At 38.4% G+C, this 20766-nt stretch overlaps 1 protein-coding gene across 2 annotated transcripts in view; it reads left to right on the forward strand.

Annotated features, from left to right (window-relative positions):
* Positions 1-20766, forward strand: part of CR1 (complement C3b/C4b receptor 1 (Knops blood group)) — a 102700-nt gene that overhangs the window by 40370 nt on the left and 41564 nt on the right. For both annotated transcript variants that reach the window (XM_077157654.1, XM_077157655.1), the window contains 9 exons: positions 1775-1874; positions 5781-5866; positions 7739-8137; positions 9445-9621; positions 9714-9816; positions 11176-11261; positions 14930-15157; positions 16585-16764; positions 17518-17617. In XM_077157654.1, coding sequence (XP_077013769.1) covers positions 1775-1874; positions 5781-5866; positions 7739-8137; positions 9445-9621; positions 9714-9816; positions 11176-11261; positions 14930-15157; positions 16585-16764; positions 17518-17617 — 1459 coding nt within the window. The remainder of the gene's footprint in view (positions 1-1774; positions 1875-5780; positions 5867-7738; positions 8138-9444; positions 9622-9713; positions 9817-11175; positions 11262-14929; positions 15158-16584; positions 16765-17517; positions 17618-20766) is intronic.

Genomic DNA, 20766 nt, shown 5'->3' on the forward strand with positions numbered 1-20766 from the left:
TGGTCTTCAACTCATTTTTAAATTTCTATCTCTATAATAGGACTCATATTGCACATTCATTGTTTTCCTTATATCCTATCATGGTTTGTCTGTATTTTCCTTCAACTCCTGGAGCGTTTTTTAAGATCTTTTGCAAAAGGCTTTGTTTAGATTTTGTCCTCTTCCTTTTGGATGGACCATCATTTCTTGTTTCTTAGTCTATCTTACAATATTTTGTTGCACACTGTATATTTTAATATTTTAAGATGTTAACTTTGGAATTTATTCCCTGAGCTGTCTATTTCTTGATTTTGCAACCAGCTGGCGATAAGACCGAGATTTTCTTGAACTTCAGCCGTCCTATCTGCAAGGTCTGTCCAAAGTGAATATTGTGTGCAGGGTTTTCCCTGTCTTTCTGGTCATCTGTCTTGTCCTTGGGTTTTGCTTATTAGTTGTTTAGGAGTTCCCCTATTTACAGGGGTTTGGTTTTCCCCCCTCTTTCCCAGGAGACAGACCTTCCTCTTTTTGAAGCTGGTAGACCTTTGCCCTGGCCTGTCTACCTCTATAATTTCTTATACTCCTTTTGTTGTCTCAAGCTGCTTTTGCTTTGAGACATGATGGCAATTTCTGGGCTAAGGGACATGGCAGAAAGGACTTTCCCAAGTCAGTCTTTCCCAGCCAAGGCAAGGCCAGAGACCAACAAAGGAGGCACAGACTGGCTCCAAAGTCCCTTGGGGAGGTGATCAGAAAGGGTGCCAAGAGCTTCTCAAATGGCTCCTGAGCGTTCCTGACCTGCCTAGCAAATGCATCCCTTCAACTAACTGTCCCCCACAGCCCTGAGGAGATACAGTGTTTTTAAGTCTCCACCACCACTGTGCTTGTCAGGGGAGGGTTGAAACAATGGCTTCCAACACCTTTTTCCTAGATGGATTGAAACAATAGCTGCCTTCACAGATGGGCCCCCAGTAATCTGAATTCACTAATCAAAATCTGTGATCAGTAATTGGCCTTGTCTACCTCTGGTCTTGGAGAAGGGGATTTCTGTCACCAGTGAACTCATCAAGGGTTGGACACCAGGACAGCCTGAGGAGAGAGTGGGGGATAGGCACCAGCAGCTGCTGTGAGAGAAAGCAATTCATTCTTATTTACTGTTATATTACCAGCCTCTTCCTCCTGCTGTTTCCTGAATACCGTACAGAGTTCTTCTGGGCTCCAGATTTTCAAAATGGTTGTTTCAGACAGTTCTTACCTGTTTAATAGTTATTTTGTTGGAAAACTGAGTCCTGGAGCAACCTACTTCACCAGCTTCCCACAACCCTTTCTCAACACATTACACTTTTTTTATATGTCTCCCTACATATATGCATTTCTATATCTATACACATAAATAGAGGCAGGTATGTGATACATATAGCACAGGGAATTTTGTTCACTTTTTTGGCGGGAGGGTGTTGGTGTTGGTGAATGGGCCCGGAACTGTGCCCAGGTCTCCTGCACGGCAGGTGAGAATTCTACCATTGAACTATCAATGAACCCCCTTGACCATTACCTTTTGATGACAGATGCAAAGTGGAGATGAAATAGATTGGAGGAAAGGTCTTTTTAAAGAGGTGCTTAGCAGATAACTGATCCTGAAGCTGTCTGGTGATATTATTCAAGGTGGAAAAATCTTGAAACCACCACAGCTGTACATGCTTTTCAGGAGTTGCAGTTGGGTCAGGACAGGTCAGGACCTCATGCACTCCCCAAAGATCAGATTACTTTACCTGACTCCACAATTGTTTCTTTCCCATAGGTAAATCATGTGGAATTCCTCCAGACCCCATCAATGGCATGGTGAAAATAAACACAGGTGTCCAGCTTGGATCTACAATTAATTATTCTTGTAATATAGGGTGAGTTGGCAGCAACATCTCTTGATTCATGAGTCCCACAACCTTCTATCCACATCTCAGAAAGGAGATCTAGGCTGTTGCTACCTACTTTTAAAGGGTTTGAACATTGGCATTTAGTTCCCAAGTGAAATAAACAAAGGTATGATAAGATTAAGAAAAAATCTGTGCCATTGCTGGAAACCAGGATAGTGCATCCAAGAAAAGTGAAGCATTGACCAGATGGGAAGGAATGGCCCACCAAGGAAGAAAATCAATTGAGGTTCAAGGTGGAGGGAAGAGTGTAGTCAAACCCCACAAACAGCCCCAATCCAGAGTAGACATTGCTGGGGGAAAAGGAGGGCCATGAAGCAGCTGTTTGAGAGAACAAATCTTAATGGTAACAGCCTCCTTTGAAAACGTTCTGCATAGTGTTCTCACAGAGCAGGGAGAGGTTCCACCCTCACTCAGCACACAGTGAAGGCCCTGCCTCAATCTTCCTATAAACATGAGCAAATTGGCCAGTTAGAGATGATGAGCTAAATTTGGGCTGCTACATAAAATACTGAAAAGACACTTGAGGTCCCTGTGTGTTTCCCACCCTAAACCTCACAAACCATAGTACCTACAACCTAACTAGGTAAAATTAGAATGAGTTTAAAGTCTTCTTTTCTCTTGTTGCCTAAGCATTTTAAAAATGCATTCTCTAAATTCTCTGTACCCTTTTCATCTTACATTACTAAATAAGAATAAACTTCTCAAGAGTAAAAAAAACTGAGAAAGCATTGAATTTATGATGTAACAAGAAATGAATATGAAAGAGACCAATCTGGAAAACATAGCAGAAGGAAGTTTCTCTTACAAAACAGAGTTACCGCCAGGACATAGGGAAAACTTTTAGAAAAACTTTTTGTTCATATTTTTTAAAAATCGAGGTGTATGCTACATCTGTGAAACCATTCATCAGGAAAGTTTGCATATGGATAAAAAAGCATAATTGTAAAAAAAAAAAACTATGACAGTCGTATTGCAGATTGCAGAATATTAAAGCAAAAAGTAAGAAGTAGAATTTACCAAATTCTTCCAGAATTCATTAAAAAATAAACAGAGAGAGAGAAAGAGAAGATTTATGCAAGACAGCATTATACTTCAAAATACATGTAACAAAAAATTACAGAAGGTAAAATGAACAAGGCTTTGCCATCATAGAGAAATTTCTGTATTTCAGGGATAGGAAAAAAAAATTCCATCATCCAGAAACAAAATTAATAAAATATAATACCAGAAAAGAAATTATTTATTTGGATATCCTATCTCTCCTTCTCAACACTAAATTACAGAAAATAGCATTTCCAATGAGCCAAGATATTCACATGACAAGGCTCCACCAGTACATTAAAGCAAGGTCCCCGAAATAACATCACTTAGGTATGGTTCCTGGGGAAAGACAGAGAAACTCAGATGATGCAGAAGTAATTTTAAAAGAGTTTAAAAATACAAAAGAAATACCAATGAGGAAAGACACTAGTTTTGTTTGTTTTGTTTTTGTTTTTGTTTGGGGGGGTACATGGTCTGGGGATCAAAGACATTAGTTTAAAAAAAATTCATGGCCATTATTTTTTTAAATAAAGTTATGAAACTAAATACAATGGCAAAACTAATTTTTCAAAATGAAATTTGGCAATATAATCACAATAGAAGAATAATCTCTAAGGTCATAGAATATATAAAACTAAAAAATGGGATACAGTAAATAAAATAGGCTAGATTTATATTACATATGAGATCGGTAGAGTGTATATTTTTTGACACTAAATCTGGAAAAAAAAAGCAATTTCATATGTCTGCATGTATGTTGAACACACACATACATGGAATGAAATTTCTGAGGAAACAAAAATAGGATATATATTTTCCAAATTCCAAGGACAACTAAAAGAGCTAAACCAAAAGAGAGGAACAAAAAGTGAATAGCAAGGAATGTGTGTCTCTCTCTACTGCCATAAATAAGCCCTGGCACATTTGGGGCAGATGCAGCTGTATTCATTGCCACATTTTAATCACTGGACATTATGAAATAAATGAAAGAAGTGGTCTAAGGAATGATGGTGACGAAAACAAGATCAAACATACCATTTATTTCAGTTAAGTATGAGTTTTAAACTCTGTTGAAAGAGTTGGGGTTAAAGTAATTCACAACACAGGGGTAAGGAAGACAGTGTCTGTATTTTAGAATCCCACATACTCTTTGAGACCAAAGAAAGAAAAATTTATTTGGACTGTGTTTTAGTCTGCCAAAGCTGCCAGGTGCAACACACCAGAGATGGATTGGTTTTTAATGAAAGGGGATTTATTTAGTTAAAAATATATAACTCTTCAGAGGAAGGGCAGCTAACTTTCATCTGAGGTTCTCTCTTACACGGGAATGCACAAAGGGATCTCTGCTGGCCTTCTCTTCAGGCTTGTGGGTTACAACAACTTTCCCTGGGGTGATTCCTTTCTGCAACTCCAGAGGTCTGGGCTGAGCTGAGACTGCTGAGATGAGGTATGCTGAGCTGCATAGGCTGTGCTGTGTTAAGCTCGCTCATTTAAACATCCAGCCAATTAAATCAAACATCATTCATTGCAGCAGGCATTTCCCCTAGCTGGCTGCAGAAGCAATCAGCGACAGATGAGCTTCACATGCCAATGGCTCATGGCCACAGCAACAGAACTAGACACCTTTACCTGGCCAAGTTGACACCTGAAACTAACTACCAGTCTAGAAATGAGATTTTCTGTAGCACATAATCTAACTCAACCATCTGTATAGGCTCTTTTGAACAACTGAAATCCAGGGAGCCCAGAATAAGAGGTCATTTAATCCTGTATATATTAATATAATGCCTGGGTACATCCTAGAGTATTTTAAGCAGATAATCAAAAAGTATTGGCAAAGTCTCTTGAGGGATGGGGAAAAGAAATAAAATAAATAAATAATAATAATAATAAAATCTCTGTTGAAAAATAAAGGCTTCTAAATAGGATTGAAAGCATCAAATCTTATGGTATTTACAAGGCACATGCCGAAAGAAAGATGACATAAGCAGTCACAATGCATAATTATCTATGTATATCAGGAAAATGCAAATGAGTGAAAGGGAAAAAAAGAGATGGTGTTTCACCTTCCTGGTGGCTAAAACAAATACCATACTATGGATTGGCTTAAATAATAGGATTTTTTTTAACTCGTGGTTTTGAGGTTAGGAAAAGTCCAAAATCAAGGCTTCATCCATTCAGTGCTTTCTCCCAGAAGACTGTGGCATTCTGAGTCTGGTTTTTTCTGTCATCTGGCAATGCCCATGGTGGTCTCGCCTGCTTTTCTGGTTCCATTGACTTCTGAAGCCTTCCAGTGGCTTTCTCTGGGTCTGAATTTTATTCTGCTTAACGAGGAAACCAGGAAGAGGATTAAGACCCATCCTGACTGAGTTGGGCCGCACCTTAACTGAAGCAGCCTCATCAAAAGGTCCTATGTACAATGGGGCACCACCCACAGGTAGGGATTGAAATGAAGAACATGTTTTCTGGGGCACATAGCCCCCAAACCACCACAGATGGAAATAATAACATGGGAGAAAATAAAAGAAATTAAACCAAAAGTTATCAAACAGGTAGACAAATATGGTGTTTTGTTTTGGTGCCTGGCAGGGGCCACAACAAAGCCTAGAGAGAAAAAAATCAGTGTGTGTCATGAGGAATTAGAAAGGAAATATCTCTTTCGATAGTAAAAGAAAGGAAAAAACTAAGAAAAAATCAGATAAAATAAGCAATGTTTAGGCTAGTTCTGGAACTTCTCCCAGACAGCAGTCTGTCAGAACTGACACCTATGCATGCTATAAAGAAGTTGAGGGAATGTGTACAGCATAATTATTTTTCATTTGTTGCCTTTAGGTATCGACTCATCGGTTCAGCATCTGCTGATTGCGTCCTCTCAGGCAATACTGTCGTGTGGAATGAGGAGGCACCGATTTGTGAATGTGAGTTGAAATCTCTTTCCCAATCTATCATGCAAGCTGATCCTAAAGATGACCCCGTGAATTGCAGAGAATAAATTTCATCTCTTGGAAATAGTATCTTTCTCGTATTAGAAGAAATGCTCATGTCCTTTGAAATGCTCGCAAGGCTCCAAACTTCTAGGGCTTCCTTTTTTTCTTTTACTCTAAGGTATAATCTATTTGAAACTATAGTCATCGACTCATTTGAAACAGAACCTCAACTTCCCCCTATATTGGTTAAAATCTTCCAAAATTAAAGATTATTCAAGTTAGTGGAGTAAACAAATACAAAGTTAATTAAAGTAATCCTGCTTTCTCTCTGCTAACCCTTGCTAACATGGCTTATGTTTAAGGGGTGGAACTCTCCATTCCTTCTTATTCTTGATCTGAACAGTAACCTGCCATCATTTCTACGAGTTGTTTCAAAGATGAGCTTCCTACACTTTGCGGAGCATATCCGTATGAGTGATTGAAAATTAACTAAGAATGTAAAAATAATACCGTATTGGGTTTGGTGATGGAGTAAGGAAATCAACATTTTCAAACACAGCTTGTAGGATGAAAAGCGTGAACAAACTTTCTAAAAGGACAGTGTACAATATATACCAAAAACTTCAATTGAATGAAACCCCTTAACTGGTCAGTGCTGTGGCTTATGATTCACTCTTTAAAAAAACGACATGGATTTTTGCAAGAATAATGCTCCACAGGTATTAGCAACCTTATTGCCTGTAATAATGAAAAAATCAAAATAATCTAAATGTGGAGCATATCCCAAACTGCTTTGGAAATAATCTACTGAAAGGGACAAGGCATGAGTTCTGGTAAAATAAATAAAGGTCTAAATTCAATAATGCATCAAACAGGAAAGGCAACTCTTCCAAATGGAAACACTTAGTCCAGAATAATATTCAGTCAACAAAAATATTTTAGACAAATATGTATGTGGTATGTGTTTGTAAAAGAATATACCTTAAATAATTAACAGTTCTTTCTAGATAATAGATTTAAAGTTGATTTTTTGCCCATATTTTATAAACTTCCTACAATAAATATGCACCTTTTAAAATATTTTCTTGAGGGTTTAAAGAAATAAATCATTGTCTACTTTTAAGTATACCTGCTCTGGAATTGTTTAAAGTACCTAGGAACTCTCCGTTACTTGAAAATTGGATTAAATTCATTTGTAAAACAATCTTGGCCTCATATCTTTTTAGGACTGGCATTTATAATACATTTTTCACTTCTAAATTAGTGAGCTATTCAAACTTTCTGCATTTCCTTGAGTCGGTATTGGTTCTTCGTCTTGAACATCTTCATTTTTGAAACTATTAGCTCTGAGTAAGACACATGATTCTATTACTTTTATTTGTGACTGTGATTATTGTGTTTATCTTGCATGATATTTTATATTTGTGATTTCTTTTTTATTAGTTGTGCTAGAGCATTATGATTTTTTTACTAATTGATAAAGATGCTATACTTTATATGCTATGCCATATTTATAACTAATAGATCAATGCCAAATGCCTTTCTATATGGAGTGAACTGAATTAACAATGATGAAAGAGCATAAAGGATCATTTAAAATGAGATATACGTGGACTATGATAATATAGGGGCAGATTTATTGGAATAATGCCAACTGAGAATAGCAGAATATTGTGTGTGATTCCTTAATCTGCATTTGATGTCTGTACGTTAGCAAAAATTAGCAGACAGCAAACGTGTTGTGAATATTTACTTGTTGGTAATTTGGTTATTTTTTTAACTGATTGCCAAAATTCGTAACTAAGGGTGACTTTAATAAATTACCAATTAAGAAATTGTTTCATATGCTCTCCCTTTTCTCAGCTATTCCTTGTAAGCCACCCCCAGCGATCGCCAATGGAGATTTCTTTAGTACCAACAGAGAACATTTTCAATACGGAACGGCGGTGACCTATCGCTGCAATCTGGGAGCCAGAAGGGAGAAGCTGTTTGAGCTCGTGGGCGAGCCATCCATATATTGCACCAGCACAGATGATTACGTTGGCGTGTGGAGTGGCCCTCCCCCTCAGTGTATTATACCTAATAAATGCACGCCTCCAATTGTGGAAAATGGGATGATGGTATCTGAGAATAAAAGCTTATTTTCCTTAAAAGAAACGGTGAGATTTAGGTGTCAGCCCGGCTTTGTCATGAAAGGACCCAGCAGTGTGCAATGCCAGGCCCAAAACAGATGGGAGCCAGAGCTGCCCAGCTGCTCCAGGGGTGAGTGTGCCTGAGGCTTGGTGGAGCTCACAAACTGGGAGTGGCTGGTGGGTCAGGAGGTCAGCGTTTGCTTTGGGGGAAGGATGTGTGGTGGGCTGTGTGTGTGAGTAGATTTCCATGGGAAGGAGCATGAAATTAAGAAGGGAGGTTTGTGCATGTGCATGCAAGTATGTGTATGTGTTTTCATTTTGAGAAATAAGCGCTAAGGAAGGAGGCTAGTCTCATGAGGAGCAATTCTCAGGGCAAAGTACCAGCTCCAATATCTCTCAACTCTATCAAAGAATGACATGTACTTTCTCTTTGGTCAGCCATGTGATAAGCAGTTTAAATGTTTTATCTCACTCTTTTCAACAACCCTTTGCAATAGGGTTACTCTTATTTCCATTAGAGAGCTTAGCTTGGCCTTTCAGAGGTTATATAAATTTTTCAAGTCAGCTGCTATTAAGTGGCCAACCAGGGATTAAAAGGTAAGTGTGTCAGATTCCAGAACCTGAATGCTCTGGTTCTTGGCATACTTCTATGGGCATCTATCCATCTAGGGAATGATTGGTTTATGGGCCATGAGGACAGATATTATAGTATCAGAATAGTGACAGAGATGTCAGAGTTTGTCTTTTTTGGTCCACCTCCTACATTTGGTAATTAGGAATTTGAAGTTGAGAGTGAAAGTAACTTGCTCAATGGCAAACATCTTTCATTAGGTAAAGATTGGGTTGAAATTCGAATGGGTTCTGATATCCTGAGCATATACCAAAACAGCTGTGTGGAGGAGGTCAGAATTTGAGTCAATACTCTTTAAGCCATTTGCCCTCTCATTACAAGGACTGTTTTGTTTTTTTTTTAAGGAGATTTTGTTCTCAATGGCTTATCCTCTTTCCTTATGCTGGAATAGCTGGCTAGGCAGAAGACTGGGAAACGTTATGACTGAAAACATAGGGACAGAAAGAAAGGTTAAAGTTCTTCCACATCCTCTATCAGTCTTGTGCTACCACTGAAAGCAGCTGGCGAGAAAAACAGATAAAGATGGATATCTGACTGTACTTTGGTCATAAGAGGGCAATAAGAGAGGTGAGGGGACATTTGTTAGATAAGAGTTGGACACAGGCAATCTGCATCTGAAAGACAAGACTGTGAACTGGGATTGATTGCCTTTGTAGGAAATATGAGAATGGAGTTCACCAGTTCTATTAACTCTCCACTGGATAGCCTGCAGTAGCATAAGGATCTCATGCCTTGTAGAGTAATGAATGTATCTTAGATCTCGTGATGGAAAGAACTAGGTTCTAATTGATCTGACTTTTCCCCAGTATGTCAACCACCTCCAGAAATCCTGCATGGTAAGCATACCCCAAGTAACAAGGACAACTTTTCCCCTGGGCAAGAAGTCTTCTACAGCTGTGAGCCCGGCTATGACATCAGAGGAGCTGCTTCTCTGCACTGTACAGCCCAGGGAGACTGGAGCCCTGCTGCCCCCAGATGTGAAGGTGCTTACAGGCTCATCTTGTTTGCAGATGAAACTCTTCGTCCATCCCATGGCAGTCTTATTCCTGTTTTGTTTTGGCTTTTTCTCTCCTAGGGAAATCATGTGATGACTTCCTGGAACAACTCCCTAATGGCCATGTCCTCTCTCCTCCTAATCTCCATCTTGGGGCAAAAGTGTTCTTCATTTGTGATGAGGGGTGAGTGTGACCCAGAATAAGGGGCAGGGACTGAGTGCTGGTGGCTGGCATCCTGGGCACTGGGGATTTATCAAAAAAAGGGGGGCTGGCACAGTGGAAAAGAAGCACTAGAAGAGACTAATATCTGAAACAATAATTGAGAAGTATGGCAAAAAACAGATGGATCCATTCACATGTTAAAATGGAAAAAGTTTTAAATATACTGAACAGCAGAAATATATCAACAGGTCTTGAATATATAGAGAGAACATTAAGAGTATGCACAGTCATTTGGAAGCACGAAGAGAAAACTATTCTGGAAGGATTGTTTAAAAAGTTTGATATTTAAGAGAAAGTTTCTTATGTGATAAATAACACACAAATTTGTTTCTAGAAACTTTTAAATCAGTCAGTAGTAAAATTTGGGATAGGAATAAAAGAGTAAGTATTAGTAATTTTTAATCCAACCTTATATTTTCTAATTAGTGTTAGGCTGTGATGATGGGAGCATGACAACTCCAATGCTATGTTTCTGGTAACATCATTAACTCTTTATCTGAATTTAAATGGTCATGGGATTATGTTCCAGCTCCATATAGCAGGTAAAAAGCATGGGCAACTTGGCGGTTGTTCTCAATAGATTCCAAGGAATTCTTTACAGCATCAAATAATAGCCCCACAGTAAGTATGGAAGGCAATTCAGGAGGCCATTGGACATTTTAGAATGATTTCATCCAAAGAAACTTCTCTTCTCACCCTTTTGTCTTTTTCCTAGGTAATCTGGCTTTACCCATCAGTAATCCACCATGATACCATCCTTTTGTCTTTTTCCTAGGTAATTTGGCTTTGCCCATCAGAAATCCACCATGATACCATAAGTCTCATTCAGGAACATTTCAACTCTAGAGGCAAAGATAGTCTCAGATATCTTTCCTAATGCTTTTCACTTTGCCAACCTAAAGCAGGAGCTGTTTCCATCTGATCCACTGTCTGAAAGATGGAAATGCTGCCTTTTGCAGTCAAGGACAACGTGGCTGCTCCTAATGAAAAGGGGTCTCTCAGAGGGCAGCCAGGACCAGGCCAAGGACGCGCTGGTCTGTTTCTGCCTCTTCAGGTTGGCAGTGTATTGCCTGTCTGATTTGCAAGCTTTGCCCATCATTATTGTTTTGCCCCTCACTGGAAACTGCCTTTCTTCTTTTTTTCAAAACGATTCTGTTTCTGAGCTTCTAGAAGTTTTGAACTCAAAACTCAAAAATCTGAGTTTTGACTTGGGCTTCTAACTTTAGGAATTCAATTGTATTTTAGCAGAAGGCTGGAAGCCTGTCAATGAAGGGACGAGAGAAATGGTGTACTCACGGATTCACTGTTTTTGTTGTTTAGGTTCCGTTTAAAGGGCAGTTCTGTTAGTCACTGTGTCTTGGTCGGAATGAAAAGCCTTTGGAATAGCAGTGTTCCTCTGTGCGAACGTGAGTAGAAGAAGTATCTGTTAAGGTCTGGATTTTTCTCCTAGTTTTTTCCTGTTCTGAATGTTTTGCCCCACAAAATTATCCAATGTCTGTCCCTTTGTTTATCTCTTTTTGATAGAAACAGCTCTTTGTAGGAAAAGTCACAAAGAATGTTTTCGTGGGAAATAATTCTGAGCATTGTGCTGTTTCGGGTCTATCCTGTAAATATAATCAAGCATGTTTTATGCTATAAACAGGGGGAGAAGTATCAAAGGTGCTGAGAAATTTATGACATGATGTCATATCAATTTTTTTCTTTTTTTCCTTCCAAAAAGAAATTGTCACAATTTAACTGTCCTAACCTTTCCTCAAGCATGAACTCATTCATAGACTCATTCTGTTGACACATGTTCTGAGCACCGTGTATCCTGGGCGCTGGGATTACTCCTGTAAACAAGGCAGACCAGGTCCCTGTGTTCATGTAATTTATATTCTGGTGCAGGGGCAAAGACCAAAAAACAAGCAAACAACCTCAAGTAAGCAAGTAAACACATAGGCAATCGCAAATAATACTAAGTTCTACGTAAAAATAACAAATAGAATAATGTAATAAAAATGTTACATGAGGGGGGTAAGGAATGCCAGGGAAAGAATAAAGTTTCCACTTAAAATAAGCTGATCAAGGAAGTCCTAACTGAGAAAGTAACATTTGAGCATGGATGTAAATTAATTCCAACACAAATCGATTGAAGGAGAACTTTCCTTGCAGATGGAGCAGAAAGTACAGAGGCCCCAAGGCAGAAATGTTCCTGGAATTTTCTGGGAAATACCTTTTGATGATATTTTCTAGGAAGCTAATAGGGCTGGTGCAGAGTGAGAAAATACAGGAGTAGAAGGAGGTGATAAAAGAAAAGCAACCCCACAATCCTTTAAGAACTTAGTTTTCATTCTGAGCAAGATGTAAAGCCATCAGAGTGTTATGAGTAGAAAAGTAGCATGATCTAACATTGTTAATGGTATCCCTCTGGCTACTCTAGGGAGAACTAAGTTGAAAAGAAGCATATCTTAATTCCAGATTCAACAGAAAACAGTTCCAGGGGCACAGATTAAGTTATAATGCTTTATTGACAAGTACAATCCCAAGCAACAAGAGTAAAGGAGAATAAAAAGGGAGGTAGGGAAGAAAGAAAAGCAAATTAATAAAAGGCATTGTGTTTCTGAGATATGGCTATAAGCTTCACAAGAAAATACAGCTGGTTGTTTGGTTGACATAGGACATCTCTGGAGAAGCTCTATGGAACCAAAACCTCCATTGGGCAGAGAACGAGCAAGCAATTCATCTGTTGGATCCTCCCTCTCTCCTGTCTTCTGTTTGCCCCAACCAAGAGATGTTACCTGGCCCCTCTGGATAAACTCTGGAAAAGCCAGAACCCATGTCCTCCTACAGGACCCTTCATCTAAGCCAAGAAGTGGTAGAAGGAGCCAGAGCCCCCATAGATTTAGTCAAGTTGGGCTTGGATGCTGGAATTGCCATGACTTCCATGAAGTGGGCACAATGAAGGCAGTGCAGAGACCCATCTCTTACACTTGGGGAGGCTGAGCCATGAATTGGTGTTTAAAAAGCAACTGATGGCCCAAAAGACAGGCATAGCCTTGCAAATCTAGAGGTACAGCTAGGGATATTGGTTAAGAGGCTATTGAAATGATCTAATCAGAGATGTTCATTAGGATTTCAGTCAGGGAGATGATAAGAAGTGACCAAATTCTCAATATGTTTTGAAGATAGAGATAAAAGGATCTGCTGATGGTTTGGGTATATAGTTATAAAACAAACAAACAAAAACGAGTTGTGGGTGACTCCAAGGTTTTTGGCTAGGGAAACTGTAAGGATGGAGAGTTTCCTTTTACTGAAATGAAGAAGAATGAGGGACAGTTAAGTTTGTGAATGAGGGGACAATCAAAAGTTCAGTTTGAGATATAAGCTTGGCATTCCTATTAGCCATTCAAGTGGAGATATTTAGTTAGGGCAAGACCTAGGCTAAACACAGATGTTTAGAAGTTTTCAAGGTTTCTAGTTTATTTGAAAGCATGAGACTAAATGCAATCACCTAGCGAGTGTGTATGAATAGAGACCAGATCTATGTACTAAGCCTGATAATCCAACATTAAGAAGTTGTAAAGAATAGAAGGAATCAGCAAAGGACATTGAAACACTAAGAAGCTGGCATTATGGTAAGAGAACAGTTAGAAGATGAAATGTCCTGGAACTGAACTAGAGAGTCTTTTAAGAAGAGGAGGCCAATCAAGTGGGTTAAATTTCACAGAAAAGGTCAAATAAGATGAGGATAGAAAGTTTGTCATTGGCTTTAGTGCCACGGAGGTAATGAATGACCTTGACGAAAACCATTTCGTTTGAAGGCTGGGGGCAAAAGACTGATTGGAATGAGTTCAAGGGAAAATGGAAGGGAAGCAATTATGACCAAACATAGGCAACATTTTTGAGGAGTTTCAATATAAAAACAATAGAGAAATGAAACTATAGCTGAAGAGGGAAGTGGGATCAAGGTAGTTTTTTTTTCTTTCATGATGGCAGAAAAAATAGTAAATTATATACAAGAACGCAGCTAATATGTCTAGCCTGTCCATTCATTTATTCACTAAAATAAAGAGGGTGTTGCTTCGGAAAAATGCATGTTTATAATACAAATGTTTTCTAACAAATACTTGATAAACATAACTTGCATATTTGGAATTTCTATAACAGCACTTGATAAACATAGCTTGCATATTTGGAAGTGCTAATGAATGACCTTAACCTCCCTGTAACACAGTTAGGAGTGTGAAAGAAGAAAAAAATACTATCATAAACTCATAGATACACCTAAAATCATTTAGTACAGTATATAAACAATAGTTAAGCTGCTCGACTGTCATTAATGTATTCATAATCCTTTCAATCTGCAGTATCTTTTTACCAAATCCCAGTAGAATTAAAATGGGTAAGGAGGTGTTTCAAAAAGGTACAAAGTAAGAAATGAATGTTTCTTCTGAAAGAGGAATAAAAGTAATAATCAATAAAATCTCAGAAAGCACAGCATGCTTGAGACCTTGGGAGCATGTCCAGGAGTGTAGACTATGTTTCATTTCATTGTAACAGTATTATTATAATAATTCATTTTGATTTTCAGAATAACAGTTCTGAGTCACTTAGAGAAGATCAAATCACCAGTAGACTTAAAGTAAACATATAAATATATTTTATACGTTCTCTAGGACAAAGATCCTCAATGTCAACCATCATTTCTATCTTGTGCCTAAAATAGTGCCTGACATAATGTAGGTGCTCAAAAATAAGCTTGTTGAATGAATGGATGATTTTCCACTTAATAAGTTTACAGAAATTTTAAACTTATTTTAAAGAAGTAATTTCTCAATCATCCAGAAACCTTAACTATATGAAGAATCTAGAATACTTGAGTTTCTTTTGTACTTTTGTAATGGACATTGATTTGGGTGTCGTTTCGTTTAGCTCCATCTCAGCAGAGGCCTAAATATGTTAATTTTGCAGTTCATACTTTCCCTAAGAAAAAAGGTATTGTTTAGTTGGCACACAGTTACAGCACTCCACTATTATAGAATACCTCAGATTAATATTTGAATGGAACTTAGAACTCTTGTCTTCTTTCTAGAAATCTTTTGTCCAAGTCCCCCTATTATCCTTAATGGCCAACACTCAGGAAATCCTCTGGAAGATGTTCCCTACGGAAAAGAAATATCTTACACGTGTGACCCCCACCCGGACCAAGGGATGACCTTCAATCTCATTGGGGAGCACACCATCCACTGCACAAGCGACAGTCAAGGGAACGGGATTTGGAGCAGCCCTGCCCCTCGCTGTGAACTTTCTGTTCCTATTGGTCAGTACCCACTTGTATAGCTTAAATGGTTCAGAATATCCAGACAGGATCTTTTATATTTATTAGGAGTGTGGTGTTTGCTTGTGAATTTAACTTTGTCAAAAGTGAAAGTGATGAGAGCACATGGCATAGCTAAAACAGATGTGTTCCAGCAGTGCCATACTGTTTTTGAATTGGTGAGATGCTAATGATGCTGGTGGAATGGGAAGGAAAGCGCAGGGTAGGAGGAGTAGGGGGAGGGAAAGGGAGAACAGTAAGGTGTAGATAATGTAAATCAGGAAGAATAGTGTATTCAGTGTGGATGACAGGAAAACAACTGCCTATGAAGATTGACCAATACCAGTGTAACTGATATATACTCTCCACAAGTTTTTCAAAGGTACATGGCGGGCATGCAAAGGACAAACCTGGCAAAGTGGATATTGGTTAGCTAAGGCTTTAGTTAGTCTTCTGCTGAATGTGCTAAGTAACATGTGTCTTTTGTACTTTAAGACCATTTGTCTTTGCCTTTGAACTCTTACTCTATGGGGGTGAGAAGAAGCAAGGAAAGGTCAACCCAAGGAAGAGTGTAAAATGGAAGAAGCTATTTCTTCGTAAGGACTGGAGAGGATTTCCCAGTTTATAGACCCAGCTGTAAGTCTTCAAAGAATGGAAGCTGGCATAGTTTGGGGAGGTGGCACCAGGCTTAGATATCACATCAACCGCAGGAGAGCCCTGAGAGGCAAGAACAATCCAATGGGGAAAGTTACACATGATGAAAAGCGTTTAACTGGGGAGTTCATATTGCAATCTGGTGAGATTTCAGGCCTATTGAATGAACAGATGGAGGCTTTCTCCTCCAAAGAGGAGTTATTTGAGTTCAGAATCTGAAAATATTCAAAAAGCAATAAACCCTCTCATAAAGAAGATGTGGCTTCTTAGAGAAGGCTCTTTGATAGCTTAATCTGTTTTCTCTTTGCTCTTAAAAGTAAGGCTTAGCATCTGAAGAGGAAGAGGCTGACGCTATAGTGACAGGCAGCTTATGGTGGGCACCACTGAGAAAGGATTAGGGAAGAATAGACAGAGAGATTGTAAAATGCATAATACACAAGAGCGCATTAAGACCAATACTGAGGGTGTGAGTGATTCATTCTCATAGGCACCCTGATGGGTGGCTGGACACATGAAACCAAGGAACAAAGCTCTCACTTTGTGAAATAAAAAAAAAGAAAGACCAAAACATTGAATGGTCTTCCACGTAGTAAAAATTTCCTGATTAGTAGATGTTGTTGGAACACACCATCCCAAAGTAACTTTTGGAAGAAGAAAATCTTTTTGCCTTTATTTTAAGTCTCTATTTCTGTGGCCTACCAGCTTAATTTGAGAGAAAGCAGAGGGGGTGGCAATCTCTTTGCTAATTTTGATATTCCTGTGATCTTGGCCTTTAGGTCACTGTAAACCCCCCAAACAGTTTCCTTTTGCTAAGCCTGAAACCCTGACCGAAGAGTCTGAGTTTCCCATTGGGACGTCTCTGAAGTATGAATGCCGGCCTGGCTACTACAGGAGGCTGTTCTCCATCACCTGCCTGGAAAGCTTGGTCTGGACAAGCGCCGAAAACATGTGTAAACGTGAGTAACTGAACTAGGAGCTCCTCTCGATCAGTCAGACATCTGGAGGCTCTGATTCAATTTGTTGAAATTTTGGAGTCAAGACATCTAAGTTCGCCCAGAGTATTTAGAGTGTGTTCTTGTAGGTCATCCTTTCTTACTTGGAGTCTCTGAACCTGGAATAAATATTCACTTCATTGGAATGGCTTGTTCAAAAGGAGTTAGAGGGAAAGTTTCCATTCACTGGAGGTCATCCTTGTTGGCTGAGACCATGAAATGAATGAATCAAGAGCACACACACACACACACACACACACACACACAAAGTGGATAACTGTGACTGTCCTTAGCTAAAGACAAGGGAGAAATGCCAAATTTTAAGGCCTTTAATTTAAGCTGCTGGGAGCAAAGCACAACTCTGTAACTATGAATGATCTTTATTGGGAGACACAGTGTTTTTTTTTTTAATCAGTGTTTTGTAGCTGCTTGATTCTGAGGCTGTACAGTGAGTGAGTTTCCTCAAAGTGATCAATTCTATAAACAATCAGCACTATATAGGCATATGGGAGACAGTGTTTTTTTTAATCAGTGCTTTGTAGCTGCTTGATTCTGAGGCTGTACAGTGAGTTTCCTCAAAGTGATCAATTCTATAGAACAATCAGAACTATATAGGCATATAGAAGTTTATGCATGCTATATAAGTGTGCATTTGAACTTTATAAACAACGATATTGAAGTCTACACCTAGCTTTAAATTCTGCTTCTTTCCCCTAGGAAAGTCATGTGGAAATCCTCGAGAGCCCTTCAATGGCATGGTGCATATAAACACAGATACCAAATTTGGATCAACAATTAATTATTCTTGTAATGAAGGGTGAGTTGGGAGCCCTACCTCTTGACTATGAGTTCCAGGACACTAATACCACATCTAACTCCCAGACTTACACAGGTGAACTAGACTATTACCATGTGCTTTTAAAAGTCAGCAGTACAAGGACAAAGGGTAAACGAGTGGTTCAGCGGTAGAATGCTCACCTTCCATGAGGGAGACCCAGTTCAATTCTTGGAGCATGCACCACCACCACCCCCCCAAAAAAATAAGTCAGCAGTAGGACTTTTGGATGGAGATGGTGGCTGGAACACAGACACATGACCAAAAGAATATGAAAAAGAAGGAAGAGTCTGTATCTGTATTATAAACTAGGGGAGGGCCTCATGTTCCTGTTGAATATAGTACCCATGAAACCTGGTAAGACATTCACCAGATGAAAAGAACTAGCTTACCAAATAAGTAAAAAGAAAAATGTTAGCTTTTCACACAAACATACTTAGCAAGTACTATAGTTGAGTTGGTGGACTCTGAGGCAGGGGATTGGGAGGGCTACTCCTAAATAAAACAGTAGCTCTGGGAAGTACAACCATGGAAGTGGACACAGAGTTGGGGCACTGATAGGTTTCTTGTTCTTGACTTTTGCTTGGGATAGATAACCATGCTGAAAGCCATTGCCTCAGCTTGGAGGGACCATTTTTAAAATGTGTACTAATTTCCAGCTGCCACAGCAAAACTAGGGGAAAAGATAGAGATTAAATCTTCCTGCAAAAAAAAAAAAAGCTGTGTTTGGTTATTAGTCTCACCCTATTCTACCTATGATCCAGCAGGTTTAAACTAGGGTGAACCAATACTTGCCCCTTCTCTCTTTGTCTGAGACATTTTACAGCTAATTAACAGGTGGAAATAGAGCAAGCAAATGCTAAGAGAGAAGAGGGCTTGTTTAGGGGTTTTAAAGACAGAGCTCTGCAAAGCATATACCCTTAATTAAGATTTGTCTTCCACCATCTGGAAAAGGATCCCACTGTGACCAGACACATAGCTTCTTGGGTTCACCTTCCAGGCTGGCCAGGAAAGGAGTGCTGAGGGAGAAAGAAGATGGTTGCCTTGCCAACCAGATCAGCCATTCATTCTGAGTATCAACAGAGAAACAGATGGGAGCGCCAAAGCTCATATTCAAATTTTCGGATGCAAAAATACAGCTTGTATCAACAGGACAAACGGTAGACTGAGAGAAAACATGTTACTAGCTAAGATAGATGGAAAGTTAAGAGCACATGAAAATAAGTGATAGACAACTCAATAAAAAGGAGCAAAGAACATGCACAGGCTATTCAATGAATGGGAAGGAAAGGATAGAGAAGGCAAAGTCAAGGGCAAGACAAAATGGTAATGGCCACTAAATGTTTGATCAAAAGTGCTGAATGTTGCTACTATATAGAGAAATCCAAATTAAAACAGCAATATCTCATTTTTTTCATAATTACATTGGTAAAACAAAGAGAGTAAAACAAGTGTAAGTAAGAATTTGGGGAAAAATTAAATCATATATCGCTCATTGAAATGACTTTAGAGAACTAATTCAATACCATCCAGAAAAATGGAATGCTCACAAACTGATTTAGTACTCGACTTCTGGGAAAGTATTACAAAATTTTCTTTATTGCAATATTATTTACAAAAGGCCAAAGAGCAAACAATCTTGATGCCCTTCAATTAAGGATAGGTTGAATAAATTGCAAGATAAATACAATGTTAATGATTTTGTCAAAAAAAATTAGTCAGGACTTTATATAATGACCTAGATGGGTATCAATAACTTAACGTTAAGTAACAATAAGAGTTTCCAGAGAAGCACATAGTGTTTGTTCTCATTTTGGAAAAGCAATGATAACTTTTGGAGGAGATATACTATGCATAACTGTGTTTAAATGAGCTTGGAAAAATTGAGGGTACTTGAGATGAGAGAGGAAGTGAGAAAGCAAACATGATATTCCAAGCATAAACACAGATGATGAAATTATGTTTTTAAAACACTAAAGCAAGTGTAAGTTAAATAAGCATGTGCTCAAAGAATAGATGGTAATATAAGCAAATGAGATTGTTTTGACCTGGGCTCAGCAAAATTTTTCTGTCAAGAGCAGGATAGTAAATATTTTTGGTTTTATAGGCCATTGGTTCTCTGTTGCAACTACTCAACCCTGCTGTTGCAGTGTGAAAGTATCCCTAGACAAATCATAAATCAATGAGTATGGCTTGTTCCTATAAAACTTTGCTTATAAAAACGTGCTGCGGGACATTTTTAGTTGGCTGGCTTTAGCTTGTCAAACCCTGGTTAGATGAAGAGATTGTGAGCATTATTTTACTTCAACTCCTGTTATCATTCAAATCACAGATTTTTTAAAAAGAAAAACATAAATTGATAAAATCATAATAGTTATCAGAGACTTTAGAATGAGCATATAAGGGTACGAAAAATAGGATGTTGAGAAATAAAGCTGCTTGGATACGTGTGTATTGAACTCTGTACCCTATAGATAATGTATACTTTTTAAAAGGAACAATTTATAAAAGTTGATACAATATTACTCCATAGAGAATACCTTAACAAGTTTGCACATAGGAGAAATAAAAAGGCTATATTTTCTTATCACAATTCAGTTGAATTAGGAATTAATAAAAAATAAAAAGATTCAAGGTTTGGAAAATAGAATACCTTCATGCACAATTCTTAGATCAAAGAGAAAATCAAAACAGCCAATGTAGATTACGTGTAGAATAACAATAGCTAATGATTATGGAGTGTATGTGCCCCAAATCCATTTCTAAGTGCTTTTACACGAATTAACTTACTTGTTCTTTATAATGTCCCTTTGAGGTGAGAATTATGCATAGCCACCATTTTGCAGAAGGGAAAACTGAAACAGAGTGATTACCTAATCTGCCAGATTCACACGAAAGAGGTTTAGGTTGGTTGCAATTTGAACATGTCAGTCTAGCTCAAAGATCTGTAATGCTAAAACCTACTTTAACTTTTTCACTCTAAATGCTAATGCAAATATGCTGTTGCCAAAACTGTTCTTAGAGAAAGTTTCAATACTTTTAACCAGAGATTTTTCAAATAAACGAACAAAACATTTTACATGAGAATTTTTTAATGTTTAAAAATATATGCATAAAAAGGAAGCTGAACT

The sequence above is a fragment of the Tamandua tetradactyla genome, chromosome 4, assembly GCF_023851605.1.
Source record: "Tamandua tetradactyla isolate mTamTet1 chromosome 4, mTamTet1.pri, whole genome shotgun sequence".
NCBI classification, from domain to species: Eukaryota; Metazoa; Chordata; class Mammalia; order Pilosa; family Myrmecophagidae; genus Tamandua; species Tamandua tetradactyla.